At 39.3% G+C, this 19,547-nt stretch overlaps 1 protein-coding gene and 1 long non-coding RNA gene across 6 annotated transcripts in view; one reads left to right on the forward strand and one right to left on the reverse strand.

Moving 5' to 3' along the window:
• The window catches only part of LOC108003176 (dipeptidase 1-like), a 205,398-nt gene that overhangs the window by 142,861 nt on the left and 42,990 nt on the right, over positions 1-19,547 (forward strand). For all 4 annotated transcript variants that reach the window (XR_009832737.1, XM_062085265.1, XM_028669391.2 and 1 more), the window contains exons 4-5: positions 7,053-7,333; positions 7,522-7,678. Coding sequence is in view for 3 of the 4 variants with exons in the window: in XM_062085265.1 (XP_061941249.1) it covers positions 7,053-7,333; positions 7,522-7,678 (438 nt within the window). In the remaining variant the exon portion in view is untranslated. The remainder of the gene's footprint in view (positions 1-7,052; positions 7,334-7,521; positions 7,679-19,547) is intronic.
• The window catches only part of LOC108003164 (uncharacterized), a 208,326-nt gene that overhangs the window by 125,347 nt on the left and 63,432 nt on the right, over positions 1-19,547 (reverse strand). The window lies entirely within an intron of this gene.

A 19,547-nucleotide genomic window follows, 5' to 3' on the forward strand; every position in this document is an offset into this window, starting at 1 on the left:
AGGAGCTGGCCTCCAATGAAAACTATCGCGCTGAGTGTCGATAGTTTGGAACAGTTTGCGCGGCCCTCGAAACTTTTGCCAGGGCGGAGCGCGTTTGATTTAGTATTTCTCGGGGTGAGGTCTACCGTGTTCGACGGGGCTGTTTTACTGCAGAGATATGCGCTTTCCAGATACGAAAGTGTAATTAAAGATAAAGTTCGACGACGGATATGAGTTCCAAAGTATAGTGGATGTAGAGGGGTATTAATATGCCCTTTGGGATAGAGTCTTCTCTTTGAAGATAACGTGAAAAAATTATTTATAGGGATTTCGCGCGAATAATTCTTTCCCCTTTTCTTCAATGTACGTGCTCCTCGATTCTAAAGATGAATTTAATAAAATCGATTTTATATAATGGGGATATAGACTGATGGTACGTTATCATCGCGTAACTCCTAATTCCTCCCCCGATAAAAATAATAAAATCCGAATAGTAGTAGGTCGCCACCATAACTGTAATATTTCCGTTGCTCCCAGCTAAACCGATACGATACAGACACACGCGGCGTGCAGTTTCAAAGCTTTATCCCTCCCGTTGAAAGTAGTTCAACAGCGTCCGTTACCTTTGGGATTTTAATATCACAGCAAGCAAAGAAGATAACGACAAATGAACAACAGAGAACGGATGCAGATACGAGTGTGCATCAAGTGCCAGCCGAGGCATTCAGACGGGTAAAGATGGAAGGGTACGTGGCAGCTGGCTGGATCAAAGCGAAAAGCCTTTCCCAGGCTTAACAGATTCGCATGGTTCTTAGTTCCATTAACTGGCAGCCACCTTCCGCCACCCTGCTTTTTGACCCATCTCTTTCTTTCCCGCGAATCGCAGACACTCTCGAATAAGATCGCCCCTTCTCTCTATATCCTCCTCCAAACCCCCGGACACTTTAATCTTTCCCCTGCTTTCCATAATATTGCCTTCCTTCTAAGCAGGGAATCCGAATTGAAACTCGTGGATTTGCAAGTTCGCGTGAGAGGGCAATGCAAATTACGGAGGGGATCTCGCTAACGATGCTCGCTAATTCGATAAATAAGTTCGGGTTGTTGTGTTCTTCGGTGTGTCAGCTGTGAAATGTAAAGTCTTGTTGTAAAAATTGCCTAATTGTATTGCTTTCTTCCGATGGGAGGAGCGTTGTACGTAGCCTCGAGTCGAATTTGACTAAATTAGGTTAGATTAGCCCGTTATGAAAACGTGATATAGAAAGATGAGAGGATAAGAATTAATTTTGATTGATCCTCGAAATCATCCGTGTTTATGCAGCGTTTATAAAAAGTTGCATCGTACCTCTTGTACTAAATTATAATAATAACAGCGTTGTTTTTATTTATCTCGCGAGAAACTCATTCGCAACAACTACTTTTCTAATTGGTCTCGTTTTCAATACGGTCGGTCGTTATAACAATTATACCGTGCATTTTCGCAAAGATTTTAATACCTTGAAAATCCCGCGAGCCGGGCACAAAGCGTGTAATTATACGCAGCCTGGGTAATTACAAAGCAGATCACGAAACACGCGCACGCGTGTTTACATCAAACCGTGCCGATCTCTCCTTCCTGGGGATTTCAATTTTCAATTCGGTGTCAAGGAAATTAATTAAAATTAAATCCAATCCGAAGGTATATCCCTGAAGGATGGGAGAGCGATTTTCGCGTGGAAAAAAAATTAAGAAACTCGTCGAAAAAGAAAAAGAAGAGAGAAACAAAATCGGAGAAGAGTCAAAGTTCGTTGGCCGTCGAGTTTTCTCCCTGGAAAAAAAAGAAAAAAAGAAAAGAGAGGAAGAGTCACTTTGTGTGCGTCGAGCATTTTTTTTTTTCTTTCATTTCTTTTCTTTCCACGGCAAAGTCCACGGAAGATGTCCCGTGGGTATCGCGCAAGCTGAACCGTAGGAACTAGTTTTAAAGAATTTTTAATTAATGAACCCACCTTCGTGGAAACTCTATAACGAGCGTAACACGCGGCCTTTAATAACCATTTACGACTCCGGCGTCGACCGTTCCCTTAATTACTGGAACAGACGATGGCCAAAAAACGAAGGAGAGGAAAGGCCGCGTAAACGGAAGACGACAGAACAACGGAGAATTACGGCGGCGATCGATTTTGCGATCGAGCAACACCGCCTTAAGCAAGCCCGCCCCCTCCGAATAATTATGTCGAACCAGCTGGTAATGCTCGATTCCAATGAACGCCCCCGTTTGAAAGGGGCTCCGATATTTTAATCGTCCAATTCGAATGGTGGAAATAATTCGAGGGTGGGAAAACGAACTCGAGGGATGGACGATTTTCGCTTCCCGCTCTGGGAAAGACTTTTTTTTGGACAATCTTTGGTAAGAAAGAATTTTAACAGGCAACGATTTGATTTTGAAAGCGAGTAACCCTGCGTTTTTGATATTGGAATCTCTAAGTCTCCCGAGGAATACTCGAGGAACTCGATTCGAATAAAACTCGAAACTCGATTTTCGACGACGCCTTATAGCGACGGAGTTCCCAAAAATTTCAATTACTTTTTATCCCGATCGTAATTTTTCGAGGAGATCGTGGAACGAATTGGCAATTTCTCCCCGAGGATAGATATCGAAATTGGTTCCGCATTGCGTAATAATTCTGATTTATCGAGGCCCGGGCTCGTGTCGAGAAAGAAACTGCAATAAAATGTGCACGTTTCCTCCCCCTCCCCTGTGACAAAATTATCCCTATATCCCCGAAACAATTAACCGTGCTTCATCGATGCTTGAAATATTCGAGTATTCAAGTATCGAAGAAAATAAAAAACTTCTCCTTTTTTCTTTCTTTTTTCGTTTTCCAACATTACGTGTATTAAAGTCATTTTTTCAATCCAATCCTTCGTCCAATTCTCTTCCACGAAGTTGATTTTTTCGTTGATTAAAAATTTAAACTGCAAATGTTGTTTCAATTTTGTTTACGCGATAATTTGTAAATTTTTAAATTTCGATAACCATAAAAATTTATCGAATGACAATTCCTTTTTTTCAATAGGGAAGAAGAATAAGGCCCTCTCTCGATTCTTGGAAATTTTCTTTCAAAATTTCTCGATTATTAACCAGGGGACGAATTCGATGTGACGGTTGTAGAAACTTTCTGACGGGTGCAGCGCGTTTATTTCACTCTAGAAGAGTGAATCGCTATGGCAAACGAGGCGAAGTTATAATTGTGAACAATTATTGTGCCGCAATTATTTTGTCTCTGGCACGGATGGATAGGAAATGTTGACACACTTTGTTGAAGCGAACCGTTAAAATGGAATTCTGGGGCTCCCCTCGAGTGTACGATGTTGGAAGATATCAAGGGTGGTTCTTCTAAACTTGATGGATGTCGGCCGCTCGCTTTTATCGTATTTTTTCGCGAAATTTCTTTTTCAACGACGATACATCCGGGCAATACGTTGAACATTTTTATCCCACTTTCGATGAATTCGTCCCAAAACGAATATCACGAATTTGAGAATCCGACAAAATTCAAAAGTTACTTAAAACTTTCCAATACAAAATATATACGATCATTAAACTCTATTAATTTCTATTAATAATACAAATTCTGTAGAATACCACTTATCAGCCGATTTATCAGAATCGTGCAACGAAACAAGCGCCAAGAACAGGATCTCTACCATATTTTTATTGAATTTGAGAATCCGACAAAATTCAAAAGTTACTTAAAACTTTCCAATACAAAATATATACTATCATTAAACTCTATTAATTTCTATTAATAATACAAATTCCGTCGCACTTAGAATAGCACTTATCAGCCGATTTATCAGAATCGTGCAGCGAAACAAGCGAGTCTCGCCAAGAACAGGATCTCTACCCATCTTCATCGGCCTTCATTGGCCTTCATCAGGCCATGATGAGGGGATCCATGGTTGTTCAATCGCGCGGAAAGCCCGGGACGTACGTGATGTCGCGTCAATATTCGAGGAGGAATGGAGGAATTCCGCGGCTCGGGAATATCTGTGGGCGAAGTTTCATCTTGTTCCCTCGTTAACGCGTGGCGGTGTGCCAGTAACGAGAAAGGAGGAATCTGTGGAGGGGGGCGGAGACAATCGCGCGAGGAAGTTCGAAAGTCGAAAGTTCGCGGCTTTGGACCTCGTTTGGAAAGATTTGGAGGAAGAGTGAGCGCGTTATCGCCCTCTCTTGCTATCGTGTATCGTGGAATCGGTTGTTTGGGATCGTGAATCGGGGAGAGGAGGTGGGAAATTTTAAGATCGTAAATGGAACGAATGGGCGCGTATTGGGGATGATTGGGGGGTGATTTATCGTGGTGGTGGTGAACGGGAGAATGATGATGCGTGTTTCAGGCGAAACGAATACGGTGGCAGGCTCGATTAATATTTTATCGCACTGCGGTGAAATTTAATCGAGTAAGGAAGCTCCGTGGATAAGTAATTTTGGGATATATAGCTGCGTTTTCCAGTGAAACCAATGCCAATTCGTTTGGAATTTTACGTAGACGATAAAAAGGAATAATAGAATGCGGAAGAATCCATCTTATGGCGCATTCGTTTCACGCTGGGGAATATCTTCGAACGATATTGCAAGTATTTTAAATTTCCAAGGAAGGAAAATAACGAGCAACGTGATTTGAAAAGAGAAAGAGAGATATGATAAACGATATGAATCGAATAAAAGTAGAGGATCGAAAGAAATAATACCGAATTGGTCGATTAATGCAAGCCGCAAACTGGAAATCCATCGAGGCGGAAGATGGGGATCGGTTGCGAGCATGTTCGAAAACCGCGCATATCAAACAACGATCGGGTGTAATTAAACGATTATTTACGAGGAGCGGGCCGCGTGTAACATTAATAACATTTATCCGCCACGGCAAATTCCTTGTTAACGTACCGTGACGTTGCCCGTTATAGTTTGTACGGGCGTTACACCGACGCATCGTAGATCTATTCTAATTAAAATTGGAATTCGAATTCCGGATAGTATCGATCAATTAAAAGGGAAAATTAAATTTCACGGGCCCGCGTTCGGTGGCCGCCGTTTGTGTTTCGCCTAAATGAATCCAATTTTATACCGTTGTACACGGTAAACCCGTGTAAAACCTCGATTTACGTCCTCCTTTATCGACTGTTTAACCCAAGAACACGTTACAACGGAGATTGCTCCAAGAGATAATTCATTTGACGATATATATATACTTAATTGTTTGGAGATTTAAAAATGTTTCGAGTGAAACGTGTGTTCAACAAAAACCTATTTCACCGATATTAAGAAGATCGATTTAATTGGCGAGAATCTTTCGAAATTTCTAAACTTCTCCATTTACTTCCTTTACGAATACAAATACTGGCTAACTTCTTTTTAAAGAAGAAGAAAATCGAATCGTAAAAAAGTTACAAAGCTCAAGCCGGTGTCCAGCTGGAACGATTATAACACCAATTCGAAAATCGCAATTTATCCTCGGATGTGCACGGCAAATATCATCCGTAACGCTTCCGCATAACCTCGAGCGAATTTCGCAGTTTCGCAACGTGAATATCCGCAATCCTCTCTGTTGTCGTTGGATACAACGTTTTTATACTGCGGAAGCGAGAAAGTCGAAAGAAGCTGGCACTTCGACGAAACTTTTATCTGGCTGACGTACAATTTCTCCCTCTCTCTCTTTGGCCGTGTGTAGACTCGGCACAGCCGAGTTTCCTGTATTTATAGAGCACAATAATGCGGATGCACGGAGATACCAAGTTTCTAGTGGGCGCAGCGTGTGTGTATAAGTATATATATATAGAGAGAGATAGAGAAAGAGAAGAGAACTACGGAATGAGACTGGGATTCCCTCTCACTTGCACGCTACCCAATGTTGCCCTAAACTGCTATCCGCCAAATTAGCAATGCGGCGAAAGGACCGACGATTGTGCGTGAAACTCGATGATTCGTTATTTCGTTCGAAATTGCGTGGATGATAAAGAAAAAAATGCGTTTATCTGGAAAAAGTATGTTAAATTCTGTTGAAAACAAACATTCGATACGTAACATTAAAAATAAAGCGAAGCGATTAATAGAGTTTGATCATGTATTAACAGCGTATATAAAAGTGAAATGCAAACAGTTATCCATACGGAATCTTGAAAATTTATTTTTCGCGGATACGTATCGTTCCCTGTATGTGATATGTAAATGGAATTTGGCTGGGAAATAAAACCGTTATGGTTGGAAATAGAAAAATAGAGTCGTGCGTGAATTGGTTTGCTGTCAGCAGTGATGCTTCGTTTACTTGTTCCCGAAATTGATATTGGATCGTAGTGTATGAAACTAGTGAATAGTGTCTACCAAGGAATATCGTACAAGATGGATCGAATCTTTTTAATTCAATTTACAAAAAAATCATAAATAATCAATAGAATCGTTCCAATTTTAAAATTTTCTTCAAAGACAATGACTGATAAATGATTGATAAAAATTTCAAAATGATCATCCCTCGAGTAAAAGTATGAAATTATGATATTCTAAAAATTTTGTTACAAATAACTCAGGATTATCTCGAAGCGAGATATCACAATCACGACGATTGTGTATCATCGTTTACACAAGATTGGCACGAGATCGTTTCCAACTTGCTTGCTATATCGAGAGAAAGAATGCACTGCTTCGTGTCAGCCAGATAAAAGTTTCCTCGGAGTGTTGGTAAATGGTGGAAGGATTTGAGGACACGCGTGGTGAACCCGTCTCGATGTTACTCTACTTTATAGGAGTTGGAATAAGTGCGAAGAAAAGTTGCACAGTGTCTGCAATGCGACTCTCGAGAACATCTCCTCGATTACTATTACATTATTTTTAACAGTTCTATTTTCACGTTTCACTCTTTTAAAAGATCAAGATGATTCAAAACTTATTAAACTCTACTAATATCAATTCTACTTCTCCGTCATTCGATACTTAGTTTAGAAATAAATCCAGATTCTGCCTATAGAAATGATGGTAATCGTAATGCACGAAATGAAAGGACACGCGTGACGATAATAATTTAGAGGGTGTGTTTCCGTTGCAGACGACGTGCCTAACAGAACTGCCAGACGTGGCACCGTGCAACGGCACAGTGCGACTGCCACCACCGTGCGAGGATTCGCCGAGCAGCGGTAGCAGCAAAGATCGGAGGGAAGAGAGTCCTCGCAGGAGGTGCCGAGTATTGGCGCCCATCTTGCTCCTAGTCGCGGCTCTCCTCCTCGGGGGGCTTTGTCTACCATTGCTTCTACAATCCGCGCCTGTCACGCATCAGCAGAGGCTGGACGTGATCAGGAGGATCCTCACTGAAGTGCCTCTGATCGACGGGTAAGCTCGTGCAGAAGAATCGTATCGAAATTGGAAACGCTATGATTGATTTACGCCAAACTGTCTCACTCTGCTCGTCTATTCGCAATTGAGTATTGAGTTTGATCACAATGAGTTGCATTGCTCGATTGTAGAAAAGATTAAATGGAAAGATTTGTTTGTAACGTTCCCTTCGTTTCCCTGACCAGGCACAACGATTTGCCCTGGAACGTCAGAAAGTTCGTACACAATCAACTCGGCGAGGTGAATCTGAGCAGCGATCTCGGAAGGGTTGATCCTTGGGCCAGATCAGACTGGAGTCACACGGACATTCCTAGATTACGAGCTGGTCTGGTCGGTGCACAGGTGAGGATGAAAATAATATACAAACGCTTTAACTTTGTTCGCTTTTTCGCTCATTTCTAATTACAAGTTTCGAACGCGAGGACCTCCTCCGCGTTTTAATTACTTCAATCCAAACTTAATTGTTCCGCTGTTTTAAACAAACTTTCCAACCCCTTGTCAACCCCTAATAGTCCCGCTTCTATTTGAATAACTGTTTTTGACGTGGCGTTTGAAAAGACTTTTAATTGAATAGGGCCAATTTATTGTAAGGCCGTAATCATCTTTCCTTTTTATGAAAATAATCAACGCATAATTAATCGAATATAAAATTAAATTCATTCCTATTTTATATCTAATTAGAGAAACTTGTCGATTAATTTGATGATCCACGATAAGAAATACTTGAGTTTTTATTGTTGTTTTAACTGGCTTGAATGAATTTGAATTAGAAATATTTTAGATAATAATAATTCAAATCAAAATGTAGTATATTCAAGATTTAGATGAGTTTCGATAAATTTAATTTTTGGAATATTTATTTTAATATAAATATGAAAGAGAATTTAAAAGTAAATTAAAGTAATTTCTTTAATTGAAGGTAGTTTTAAAAAGTGTACAAATCGCCCGTCAATTTCATTTAAAAGTTGAAATAAGTCATAACATAGTAAAAGTACTGGAAAGTGTTTTTAGATTTAAAAATTTTAGTTTAAGTAAAACATTTCTTTTACATTGAAAAGATTAAAACAATTGTTTAAAATTTTAAATTGATTTATTTAATTTTTTTATTTGTCAAAATTAATTTTATAATTTTTAAAAGTTTATAAAAAATTTATGTTTAATTAACTATTTTAGAAATAATTATTTAATTTATAATTTAAAGTAATGTAAATGAATATTTTAAAATATAAAAAAGTAGAATTTATTTTGTACATAAAAAAGTAGAATTTATTTGAATCAGATATTTCGAACGATTAAAGAAATTTCTACAAAGTAAAACTTTCTTATTACAACTTTTAAATATTGTAAATCCAAAAATCTTACTCGATCTTCGTTATTATTATTACTCGAGGATTCCTTCTTCGATCGAACTCGAAACGAAACGAAACGAAACTCGATTCCCAATCATGATTATCAGTTGGAAACTCGGCCACCCCTCGATATTTCACTACGATTTCTAATCATTCGAATTTCGCTCCGAGAATTATATTGGCGGGATTGGTTACCGTTTAATGGCGGCGGGACCCGCAAACTTTCGATCGAAACTATTCGGCCGGCCTCAGAGGGGAACGTATCGGTAAATCCCGAGCAAGTTTATGCCTAAACCCTCGAGGGGAGGGCAGTAATCGAAGAGCGCTCAATTAAATTCGAAGAGGACCTGTCGAATCGGTGGAAGCGGAAATTGTTCGAGGAACATTTGCCGGGGACGCGGAATATTAATGTAACGAATCGTGCGCATAATTAAGATAGTGACAATCGAAAAATCCCCCTCGAATGATCGCGCGTTTAATTAAAACGGACGGGTAAATATTCGTCCCGCATACGGATGATATAATTTGATGAAAATATTCCGTGATTAAATCTCGTGTTTCTAATTAATTAGGGAGATTTTGTTGTATATATGTGTACATATTGTTCTGGTAACTGCACACAAGGAATCGAGTGTAATTGATAATCGTGTTGTTTGTTGTTAAGAGTATATTATTATGAAGAAGGAATTTAATCAAGTTGATTGTTGATGATTGATGTATTGTCTCGATTGACAAGTGTAAATTAATTTAAATGGGAAATGTTTGCGACCGATGAAAAATGATATTTTTATATATATATATATATATATAATTTTGCGCATTATGACGTGAGCAAATTAATCGGCTTTATGTAATTGAATTGAATATAGCGAAATTAAAACTAACTAAATTCAAAAATTCAAAAGTTATAAATAAATCAAGATGTTTCAATAAACAGTTATATACATATTTGTAGAACGTTATCGATCTTGAAAAAAATATTTCAATGAAAAATTAATCGCAATCTTGAAATCGATGACGACACCCGGTATATCTCTATAAATTACGATCGGTTGAAACGGGTCAACAAGTGAGCACTAACTCTTATCTGACCCAGAGATCCCGTTCGTTCCTTCCCATCTTGCCAAGATATTGGCAATCGACAGATATGGATAGGGGAGAGAGAGAAACGATCTTCCACTTCCACCTTCCACTTCCTGTTCACATTCAATCGGAACACGATGACGCAACAATACCAGTATTTTTAACCGGCCATTAGAGAATTGATTCCTTTGATCTCGCGTAACGGAGTTTTAATCTGATTCCAGGGATATTTATCTGCCTTGGAATCTTCGATTAGTGAATAAGCCGGAATACAGAGGGTCTATCTTTGAACGATTGTCGAAAAGTCTGTCGGTGAAAGTAACTCTCTCTTTTTCTCTCTCTCTGCCTTTTTCCAGTTACCTCTCTCTCTCTCTCTCTCTAAGTACGATGGTTGTTCACAGATTGGAGAGGGTGGACGGTACGTATCTTCGACGGTCGTGTTATCAGTTATAGGCCTTTGTTCTCGAATTGGCGTGACACGATGGCAATTCGAAATTACGGGCCTTTCTATCGGGCTGGATTGGAAATTGGACAGGCTTGTAATTAATTCTTTGATCTCGATATTTGACATGGGTAAGGGGAGGGAGAAAGGGGGGAGATGTTGCTTTTGGTAGTTTTAGAAATGTGGAAAATTGTTTCTTTTGGTTGCAGACAGGTTGTTTGTCGAAATTGGAGGTTAAGAACGATCGTTAATCGAACTATGAAATTCTTCAAAAGAATTTTGCCTTCAGAAGTAACGAACAATGATAAGGAGTAAATATTGGAAATTAATAAATTCATTTTTAATTGGAGGAACGATTAATTAATTGACAATTGACTAATCCAAGATGTGTAAATGATAATTTTCGACAGGTTTTTTTAAAACGTTCGATACAAGATGCAAGAATTGTAAAAGCATTCGATAAAAGAAAGCTGCTCGTGTAATTGACTTCTCCCCTAATTATAAAGTCCGTCAACGTGCATTATCGAGCCAGTATATCTCGCGCAGAAAACCCCGTTGCAGAAAACCAATTCAATCACACGAATTGAATGCAGACCACTCAATGGATTCACCATTGTAATCATTCCTTTTTCCCCCTCATTCCTTTTCTTTTCATTCTTCCTTATCCTGCTTTCTCCTCCAACTATATAAAATCCTATTTGCGTATGATTCTATAGAAAATTTTCTCGAATCGGTGTTGCTAAGAGAACCTTTTTCTTTTTCTCCTTCCTTTTTTATCAATTCGATTTATCATTTTAGATTTATCATCAATAAACGATTATGCCATTAATATATAAAATTTCCCTTAATTCCATCTTTTCCTTCAATTCCTTTTTTAATGAATAATAAAAGTGCAAAATTATTGGAACGATATATTTTACGAGAATCTCAAAAAAAAAGAAGAAGAAGAAAGAAAATCGTATCAACGATGAAATTCGAAGCCAGAAAATTAAATAACCGAATTATCGAATCCAATAATTTCGTTGCAGGATCGCCACGAGATCTTCGTACATGGTAAAATTTGTGACCGGCCACCCCTTTCCCCTTTTGGCCATTTCTCTCGTTCCATCGAAGCACCCAGGAGGATATTAATGGTCCTCTGAGCGCGTTCCATGACAGAAGCAAGCCAATTTCGATCTGGATCAATGACGACACCATAATCAGCAAAGCCCTCGGCAGAGCCATTCACTTAACCCAGACCTGCTGCGGGCAATCGTTGCACTAATACGTCCAATGCCCGGCTACGTCCATTTTCCATCTCTATTCCGCCATCTTGTTCCCCTCTTCCTCGCGCCATCTCTTTGTACGTGTATTTATCACTGTCCCTCTCAGTCTCGGCCCCATTGCTTCCCTGATCCATCTCTGTCCCTCTTGCGGCGACATGTACGCGTATACAGGGTGTCTCTTTCGTTTAAATATCGCGAAATATTGTTTTTAAGGAATCTTATCTTTATATAATAATGTATCTTCTTGCGTGTAATTTTAAATAAGAATGTTACGATGTTTCTTTCTTACGAGATATTTCCTTGTATTTGGATAAAACACCCTGTATATCGCACTCCATCTTCCTCTCTCTATCTATTCCACTGGGGCTGTTGAACTGTACTTACGTTTCAGATTAGGTCATAGATTAGATGACGTCGAGTGAGTGTACACCCTGGGGAACCTGAGTCGTGAACCGAGGAAATTTTGTTAAGAAACATATATATTTGTTGGAAAATGATATTTATTCCGTTTGGATGGAAGAAATTTATCTAGAGACACCAGAGAAAATTTTTAAAATTTTTCAATGGGTAAAGAACCAAAAATATCGAATGATACGATAGCGAAGGAAAGAAAATTAATGGAAAACTCCCGTATAACAATAATAAGAACACTCGATTTGACTACAACGCTCAATTAGGATCCTCAGAAATTTTGGAAAATTCGGTGCGACTGGAGGAGTACGTATTCTTTCGTTAAACTTTTAAGAAAGTTATTAATCGGCGCCGATAACACAAGGTGTGTATGAGAAAGATATTAAATGGAAGGTTATCGGGGAGATTTTTATTCTGCACGGGAAATGTTGGCCCAAATAGCGAAGCATTCCAAACGATTAGTCATAATAGTCCGGCTCGCGTAATGCCGCCGAAACCCAACAGGCCACGTACTCATTACGTATTCGGGTTGGGCATTCGAAACTTGGACGAGTTTGCACCGGTACTATTTAGACTTGGGAAGGGTTGGACGACGGCTCCTAACGACTCTGCCAGTGTCAATGGGCCGGCAACGTTTAAGAGAAACTTTGCCCTTCGATTATCGACGCGATAATTACGCGGGCTCGGTTACCTCGCGCTCCATCCTTTAACCATTCGAATCTCCAAGCCTATCGAGCGGGAGGACTCGTCGTAATTTGAAATTTTAGATCGATAATAAATTTAGAAATGTTCCATTCCGCTTGGATGGATTCGAATTTCATCGCCGTTTATTGGAAATTTATCAGAAACTTTTGAAAGATATAACTTTTCTACGACAATACGATGTATCGTCACTCTTTAAACATTGATCGTATCCAAGGTGTTCGATCAAGGATTCAGAATTGATTCTTTCCGTGCTCTCTCTTTCTCCGAATCGATCGTGAATTCGGAACGAGCACAGGGTCCGCATCAAAATTCCAGCGCCGCACGATTCGAGCGTAATTGCCAGGCTGTAATCAATAGTTTCTAATCACCAGATTCATACCTGGAACAAACCTGTTTATACGTTGAGAGTCAAAGGATCGGCGTATTGGAAACGATCCGAGCACGCGGATCGCTAATGAGCAAAGTTCTCTCCCTCGCCCAATGTGTCGATACATCGCGATCAAAGATAAGGGAAACCGGGAGAGGGTGGAAAATTACCGTAAAATTATCATAAAATTATCGGGGAGCGGCGTCTGTGGCAAACGTTATCGGCCGGTGTTTAAACGTTTGCATAAACTTTCACATGCAAATTCGATTTGTAAATTTAGCAGGAACCGCGTCGCGCGAAATCTGCCAAATCTCGCCACGGCAGGGGCCATGAAACGAAACTAATTTTCCGCCTCCGTAATACACCGTGATCCGTAAATTCGTTGGAGCTTCGTTAATTCGACATTGAAAATAAGAAGAGGGGGAAAAAAGGTGAAATTTCATTGTGCGAGTGACGAGAAAACCAGGTGAAAGAGATGGCACGTGTCGATATGTCAATCACTGTTGGAGATCATTGGAACCCACCCTGCATAACGCGCATCCTCTTTTTGCCTCTTGTTCCATCTACAGGAACAGAAGCACCGCTATCACATACGGCCTTCCCTATCCTCTCCTCGTATCCTGCGACTGACGCGACGCGAACGAAATTCTGATCGAACGTTCAAATTATTCAATTATGTATTCCGGCCGAACTATCGAAAACGTCACTCCCGTGAACTTGTTCTATTTAAAAAAAAGAAGAAGAAGAAGAAAAAATCGTATCATTCTAATCGCAAGGAGCTCCAGCTAAATAATAGCGAAACACGTCCAGCCTCGCTTCACGATCTTTGCCAATTTTCTCCCAAAGGAGGAAGATTTCCCCTTAAATAAAATAAAACCGCCTCTGTGAAAAGTGGAGCGTGGTTAATCGTTAACGATTAATAGCGAATGGAAGTTTTACAAGAGGGGAGATGATAAAATCGAGGAGGGAGGTGTCGATACGTCAATCGGCTTTTGCCGAGGTTACGGAAGACTCGAGCCTCGCAAAACGTTTCTTCCGCACGTGCACCTCTCTCGTTCTACCCATCCATCCATCTCTCTCTCTCCTTATCGCCATTCACGTTGGCGAGACGGATCGGTTGTTATTACGAGAGGGGTATAATCGCGATGCAGGGACTGGTTTACGGGCATCCATTTATAGTAGGTGAACGGCACTCGCTCTCTGCTGTGTAGTGGCGCGCCGCTATCATAATTAGGTCATGCGAAGCCCTGATGCACGCAGCCATTTTCAAAGAGCGAACGCAACCCCCTGCTTGCTACTTAACGAGTGGATTTCACTCGGTTCTTTATTTGAACGGGACTTTCCCCCCCTCCCGGTGTTGGTTACAAGCAAACAGAGCGCTTACTGAGCGAGGAGGGAGACCCTTTCGTGCGGAACGCATTAAGCACGACCGGATGGATGCACGTGAAATTTCGTTTCTTTTTTTGGCGGATTGAATTATTGATCTTGCGATACGAACGAGCAGTAATTGATCGAAGGAGAATTTTTAAAAATTTCGTTTGTCGACTGGAACTCGACACGATGATGATTCGTGCGCGATGTGTAATTTTTCTGAACGAATAATAAGGTATTACGTTGGAAAATGGAATCGAAACGGTTGACAAATTGCACAGCGAGTTTTGTAATAATGAACGTATTCAGTTTACTCGAACGGATTTTTCCTCGAATAATCCGCGTTCGGAGTAAAATTTATCGCGGCTGTTCTGCCCCATTTTTCTCGTGTAAGAAATGGTTCGACGGAATTCAACGAGTGCTAATAACGAGAGGTGTGTTTTATTGCGCGCTGCTCATGAGAAGTATTGATTGGCCGGGCCGTTCGCCAAAAGCTTAATTTCCTGTTCTACAATATGGATGACTCGCTCCCATTGATTTTTAAGATATGGAAATGGTAATTTGATAAGACAAAGATAAACAAGCGATCTGAAAGGCTTAACTTTATGAGAGAAATATTCGTCTTCTTCGTTGTTGGAAAATATATATATATATCACTTTGGATATTTTTTCACCTCTTTGTATATTCAAAATAAATAAACACTTGCAATCTAAGAATAATATGAATACCATTTTATCGATCCTTTTGTTACAAAAATACAAATTGTTCATTCCACGAACTATTATAAAGGAAATTAAATTCAAAATTCAATTTACATTAAAGAGGGAAACAATTCCCGATTAATAATCATCGACAAAAGCAAAATCGATATTCGAATTCGTCGAAGCAAAAATTTAATCTTACTAATGATTCATCTTCGATATCTACTTCGCACGAATGCTTAAAGCACAGCAAAAAGAAATAATAAAAAGCTCCGACCCGTTGTTTACGAAATTGAAAGTTCTTCCTCCCCTCTTGCAAATCCTGTTTCGCAACACACGTATCGAACAAGAGGAAAACGAAGATAGATCTCTTTCGGGGACAGAGGAAGCGAAAGAAAGAGAACTGGGTCTTTTTTCAGCTCGCATCGCGAACGATGTTTGCGAATCCCGAGGAACTAACGCCGAAGAAAACAAACACTTGAAAATGAAGTAACGCAACTGCCGAGAAGTTTGCAAATGCTGGGGTTATTCTCACGCGTACATATATGCATAGGCGGAGATAAGAGATGGATGCGTCTTTGAATTACGAATGATCCTGTCTGGGAAGTTGGAGACCAGGCAAAGTTGCGCGAAATTTCCGTGAAAAACATCCGCGGTGGGAAGATGCGTCTCAAATTTTTCACCAGCCAAGCCGGCTTTCCCGATTTTAATAAATCTCCCCCGCTCTGGGGATATTTGTTATGCGGCCAACGTGTGTCCCATACTTCCTGTCCTGAGATTTCGGGGACGAAGATCACGTTCGAGTCGATATTTTTATTTCTCGTGAACCCCCTTGTATCGACTTTCTAACAAATATTCTAACACGGAGAACATACGGAATTATTATGGAAATTTTAAATTGTCGTCGTAAAGAGAATTGAAAAATTTATCGAAATTGGATAAAAATTAGGTAATTTTCTAAATCGTTGGAATAATAAAGGATTAATTCAAGGAAGTTGACGATGGAAACTTATCGTTGGAGAGAGAGCTTGAATCTTAATTACGCGTGATCGAACTTATAAATTTGAATTAATTTTATCTACAAGTTGTACATAATCGTGAGCTTCGTTCGATCGACACCTGATCCCTGATTTGAATATTAAACTCGCAGTTAAACGCGGAAAATGAAGCCGTTTTTCGGGTTAATATTATGGAGATATATCGTGAATGAAGAAAGTCTGTCTGTCTGGAAACTTAGATGGTGCGTTGTAATTAAGAAGGTGCGAGCAAGTAATGAAATGGCTTGGGTGGATGAAGTTTAAACTCAAAGCTTGGAGAATTCGAGTTTAATGATGTATTTCAACTTCTTGGAATATCATCTGTTTAATTTAGCCAATTAATGAGCGAGTTATTACTTCGTTCCTCTTACACAACAAGCTTTCCATTACTTTAAAAATAATTAAAAGATAATCATTGTGATCTCTAATCGAATTGAAAATATTCGAATAATCTCCTTTATCTCTTTCTTAAAATTTCCAATTTTCTTCCCTCGAAGAAATAAAAACTTCGAAGGCGAAGAAAAATCTTCAACGACCGAAATTATCAGCACGGATTGAAATATATCCAGGAACCAAAGATATCCAAAATGCAATACACGAGCTGTCTGGATACTTCGAAATGAATATCTACGCGCGTGATAAAGTGTATGGAAACCATAGTTATGCGGAAAGGCTAAGCGGAATTCGTAAATGCGCTACAGAAAGTTATTTCAGCAATTAACAACAGACCGCACGCCGTATCGAAGATTCATTTCGAGCAGACCGAGGATAAATGCATCCTCCTCTCCCTCCCCCCTCGTTTATTTTCCCAAACGTACCCAATTTGTGAGAACAGGTTCATTAAAACTACGTCTAAACTATATCGATCGTTTTATGCACTTTCGAAATTATGTTTCGAATTTGGATCAAATTTTTCTTTCTCCATTTCGTTTAAACACAGTTGGAGCAACTTAACCACGATAAAATCTGTTCGTATCTCTATAACCTAATCGTCCCGACTTTATATTCACGATAATTTCACGACGTAATAGTTGTTTCTGATGTTTTGAAAAAAAATATCGTTTAACTCTTCATAAGCTGATCATTCTTAAAATTCGTAATCTCACGATAATCTCGGAAAATTTCGTTAAAATCCACTGAGAGAGAGAAAATATTGGACAAGTTTCACGATGCGAATAACATTCATAAGTTAACAATCGCAATTCTAGGGAAAATTTTTTTCTCGCCAGAATATTTTTCGTTCCCCTTTTTTTTCACCCTCGCCTCCCGTTTTTCCACCCTCTCTATTTAACCCGAGTTTCGCTGATAAATCGACGAGGCGGTTCCACGGGCAACGGGGGAGCTTTAAATTTTCTCGTCTTCCTATGACAATGGTGAAGAAACTGGGAAGAAAGGGAAAGATAGGTGGAAAAAGATTAAACAAGCAAAAAGGGGCAAGATAAATACCGGGAAAAAGGAGCGAGATGCAAATTGTTTGGCTATAAGTCGAAGATCCGGGTCCTTCGTGTAACCCGATGCGAAGTAAAATGGGAAATTTTCGAAAAATGTTGAGAAGAATCGTCGTCAAATTGCCCATATTATAATTATTACTTAAGAGGCATCGACCCTACTTCCAAAAACACAAAAGATACAACCATTTGATATTTTATCATTCAGAGAAAACTTTACGTACATTGCCAACTTTATATTCTTGCTTTCTATTATTACTCTACCACGAATGAAAGCATCTGCCGAGTGATCGAATCGTGATAAGATAATCTCTTGTGTATTACTCTCCCCATTTTCTCGTTTCGAGAATCATCTCCTGTTTCGACACTCGAAGCTACAAAGGTAGAAAGAAAAGGGAACGTAAGAGGAGAAAAAAACCGGATCTGAAATTCCGATTGCGTTTCGTTCAGAAAAGCTAGAAAGCCCCCTCCTCCTGCCATTGGCGATTTGTAATTCGATTATCGAGGCGCAATTCCTCCATTGTCATCGGCCTGCGACCGCCTACTCCCTCCGCCTGGAATTCAATTTTTTAGTTTCTTCTAGAAGGGAAGTGCACAGTCCCGCGGCACGAATAAATATTAAAACTCGATAAGGCACCACTTCGCCCCTTCCTCGTTTGCATATTGACTTTGACGTCTAACAAGGTAGGGTTACGTGGAAACTACTCGGAAAAGTGCGGAACGCCCTGTAAATTGATCGAACACGAGAGCCGCATACGAGAGAGAATTCTTCTTCGTGAAAACGAGAATTCCCTTCCCGTTGTTTTCTAAACCTGTAAATTTATTTCGGTTTGTTTAAAGGGGGGAAAAAGGGAACATAAAAAGTAAACGCGAATACAAATCTCTTCCAAAGTGGGTGGTCGTTTATTTTCTTGAGACATTATCGTTTCAAGATTGTATTTTATAGATTCTTTAGGTTTTTGGCTAATTAATTAATCAGCGAGACTTGGAAATAAGATTATTTTATTTTATAATTATTTTTACAGAATGGGTATTATTATTACTTTGTTGAATAGTCGTATTCTCTTATTGTTTAATTTTTAAGTAGCAAAATATAAAAGGGCTTTAAAGTCTTATTTCATCCCAGTTTTATCTTCCCTTGCTTTATGCAACTAGCTTCTAAAAAGAGAAAGAGCACGTTGAAAGTCCTTCTCTGTAATTCCTTTTCTTAACTGATTTATATTTTCATGCAAAAATTCGAAGCATCTGAAAATTGTCTTAATTTCAATGGACTTCGATCATTTCGTCTACGTGTGCTCTTATTTTTAAATCTTTTTTGTAGTTTCCAACTATACATTTAATTCTCATAAGTTTCGTGAGATAAAATAACCTTTCCAAAACGTAACATATCTGTGATATATACACGTAAAATTGGAATTTCAGAGACACTATGGACAAAGTGACTGAGTAATGGTTACACGACAGTAACCGTGATCAACGTGTTGTACAGTAGCGAAATTTCGAGTGGAAAATTGAGAATAAAGAACGTTTAATCAACTTTCGTTATCGCATCACATCGTTAATACAATGCTGGAAAAAAAGTTTCTAATTTTAAAAACCAATTTCAAGATTTTAATCGAGGTGGTAAATTCTGATTAACCATTGTCAAATCGTTAAAATTTCACACTTATCCTCTCCACCTCCGCCGAAAGAATGATGAAGAAAATTAACAATAACCGTATAAAATACCTGGGAAGGGAGGGAGACAATTAAGTAAGTAAGAAAAGCGATAGCGTTAAGGTGAAATATAAGGAAGGCAAGTGTGGGGAAAAGGTCTAAAGCCGAGGTCATCCGATAATCCAATTGAGCACTTTCCCATGGAAACGACGTCTCTAAGGTTTCCCTTAGAGGAATCACTTTCACGCCGATAAATCGATCCAACTTACTTGAAAATGAATCCATACCGTATTAACGATGGAGGGGGGTCAACGAAGCAGGAGGAGGGATCCTGTTATACCTGACTAAAACTTTCCTCTTCCTCTCCTCTTCACG

This window comes from Apis cerana, linkage group LG14, assembly GCF_029169275.1.
Source record: "Apis cerana isolate GH-2021 linkage group LG14, AcerK_1.0, whole genome shotgun sequence".
Lineage (NCBI taxonomy): Eukaryota > Metazoa > Arthropoda > Insecta > Hymenoptera > Apidae > Apis > Apis cerana.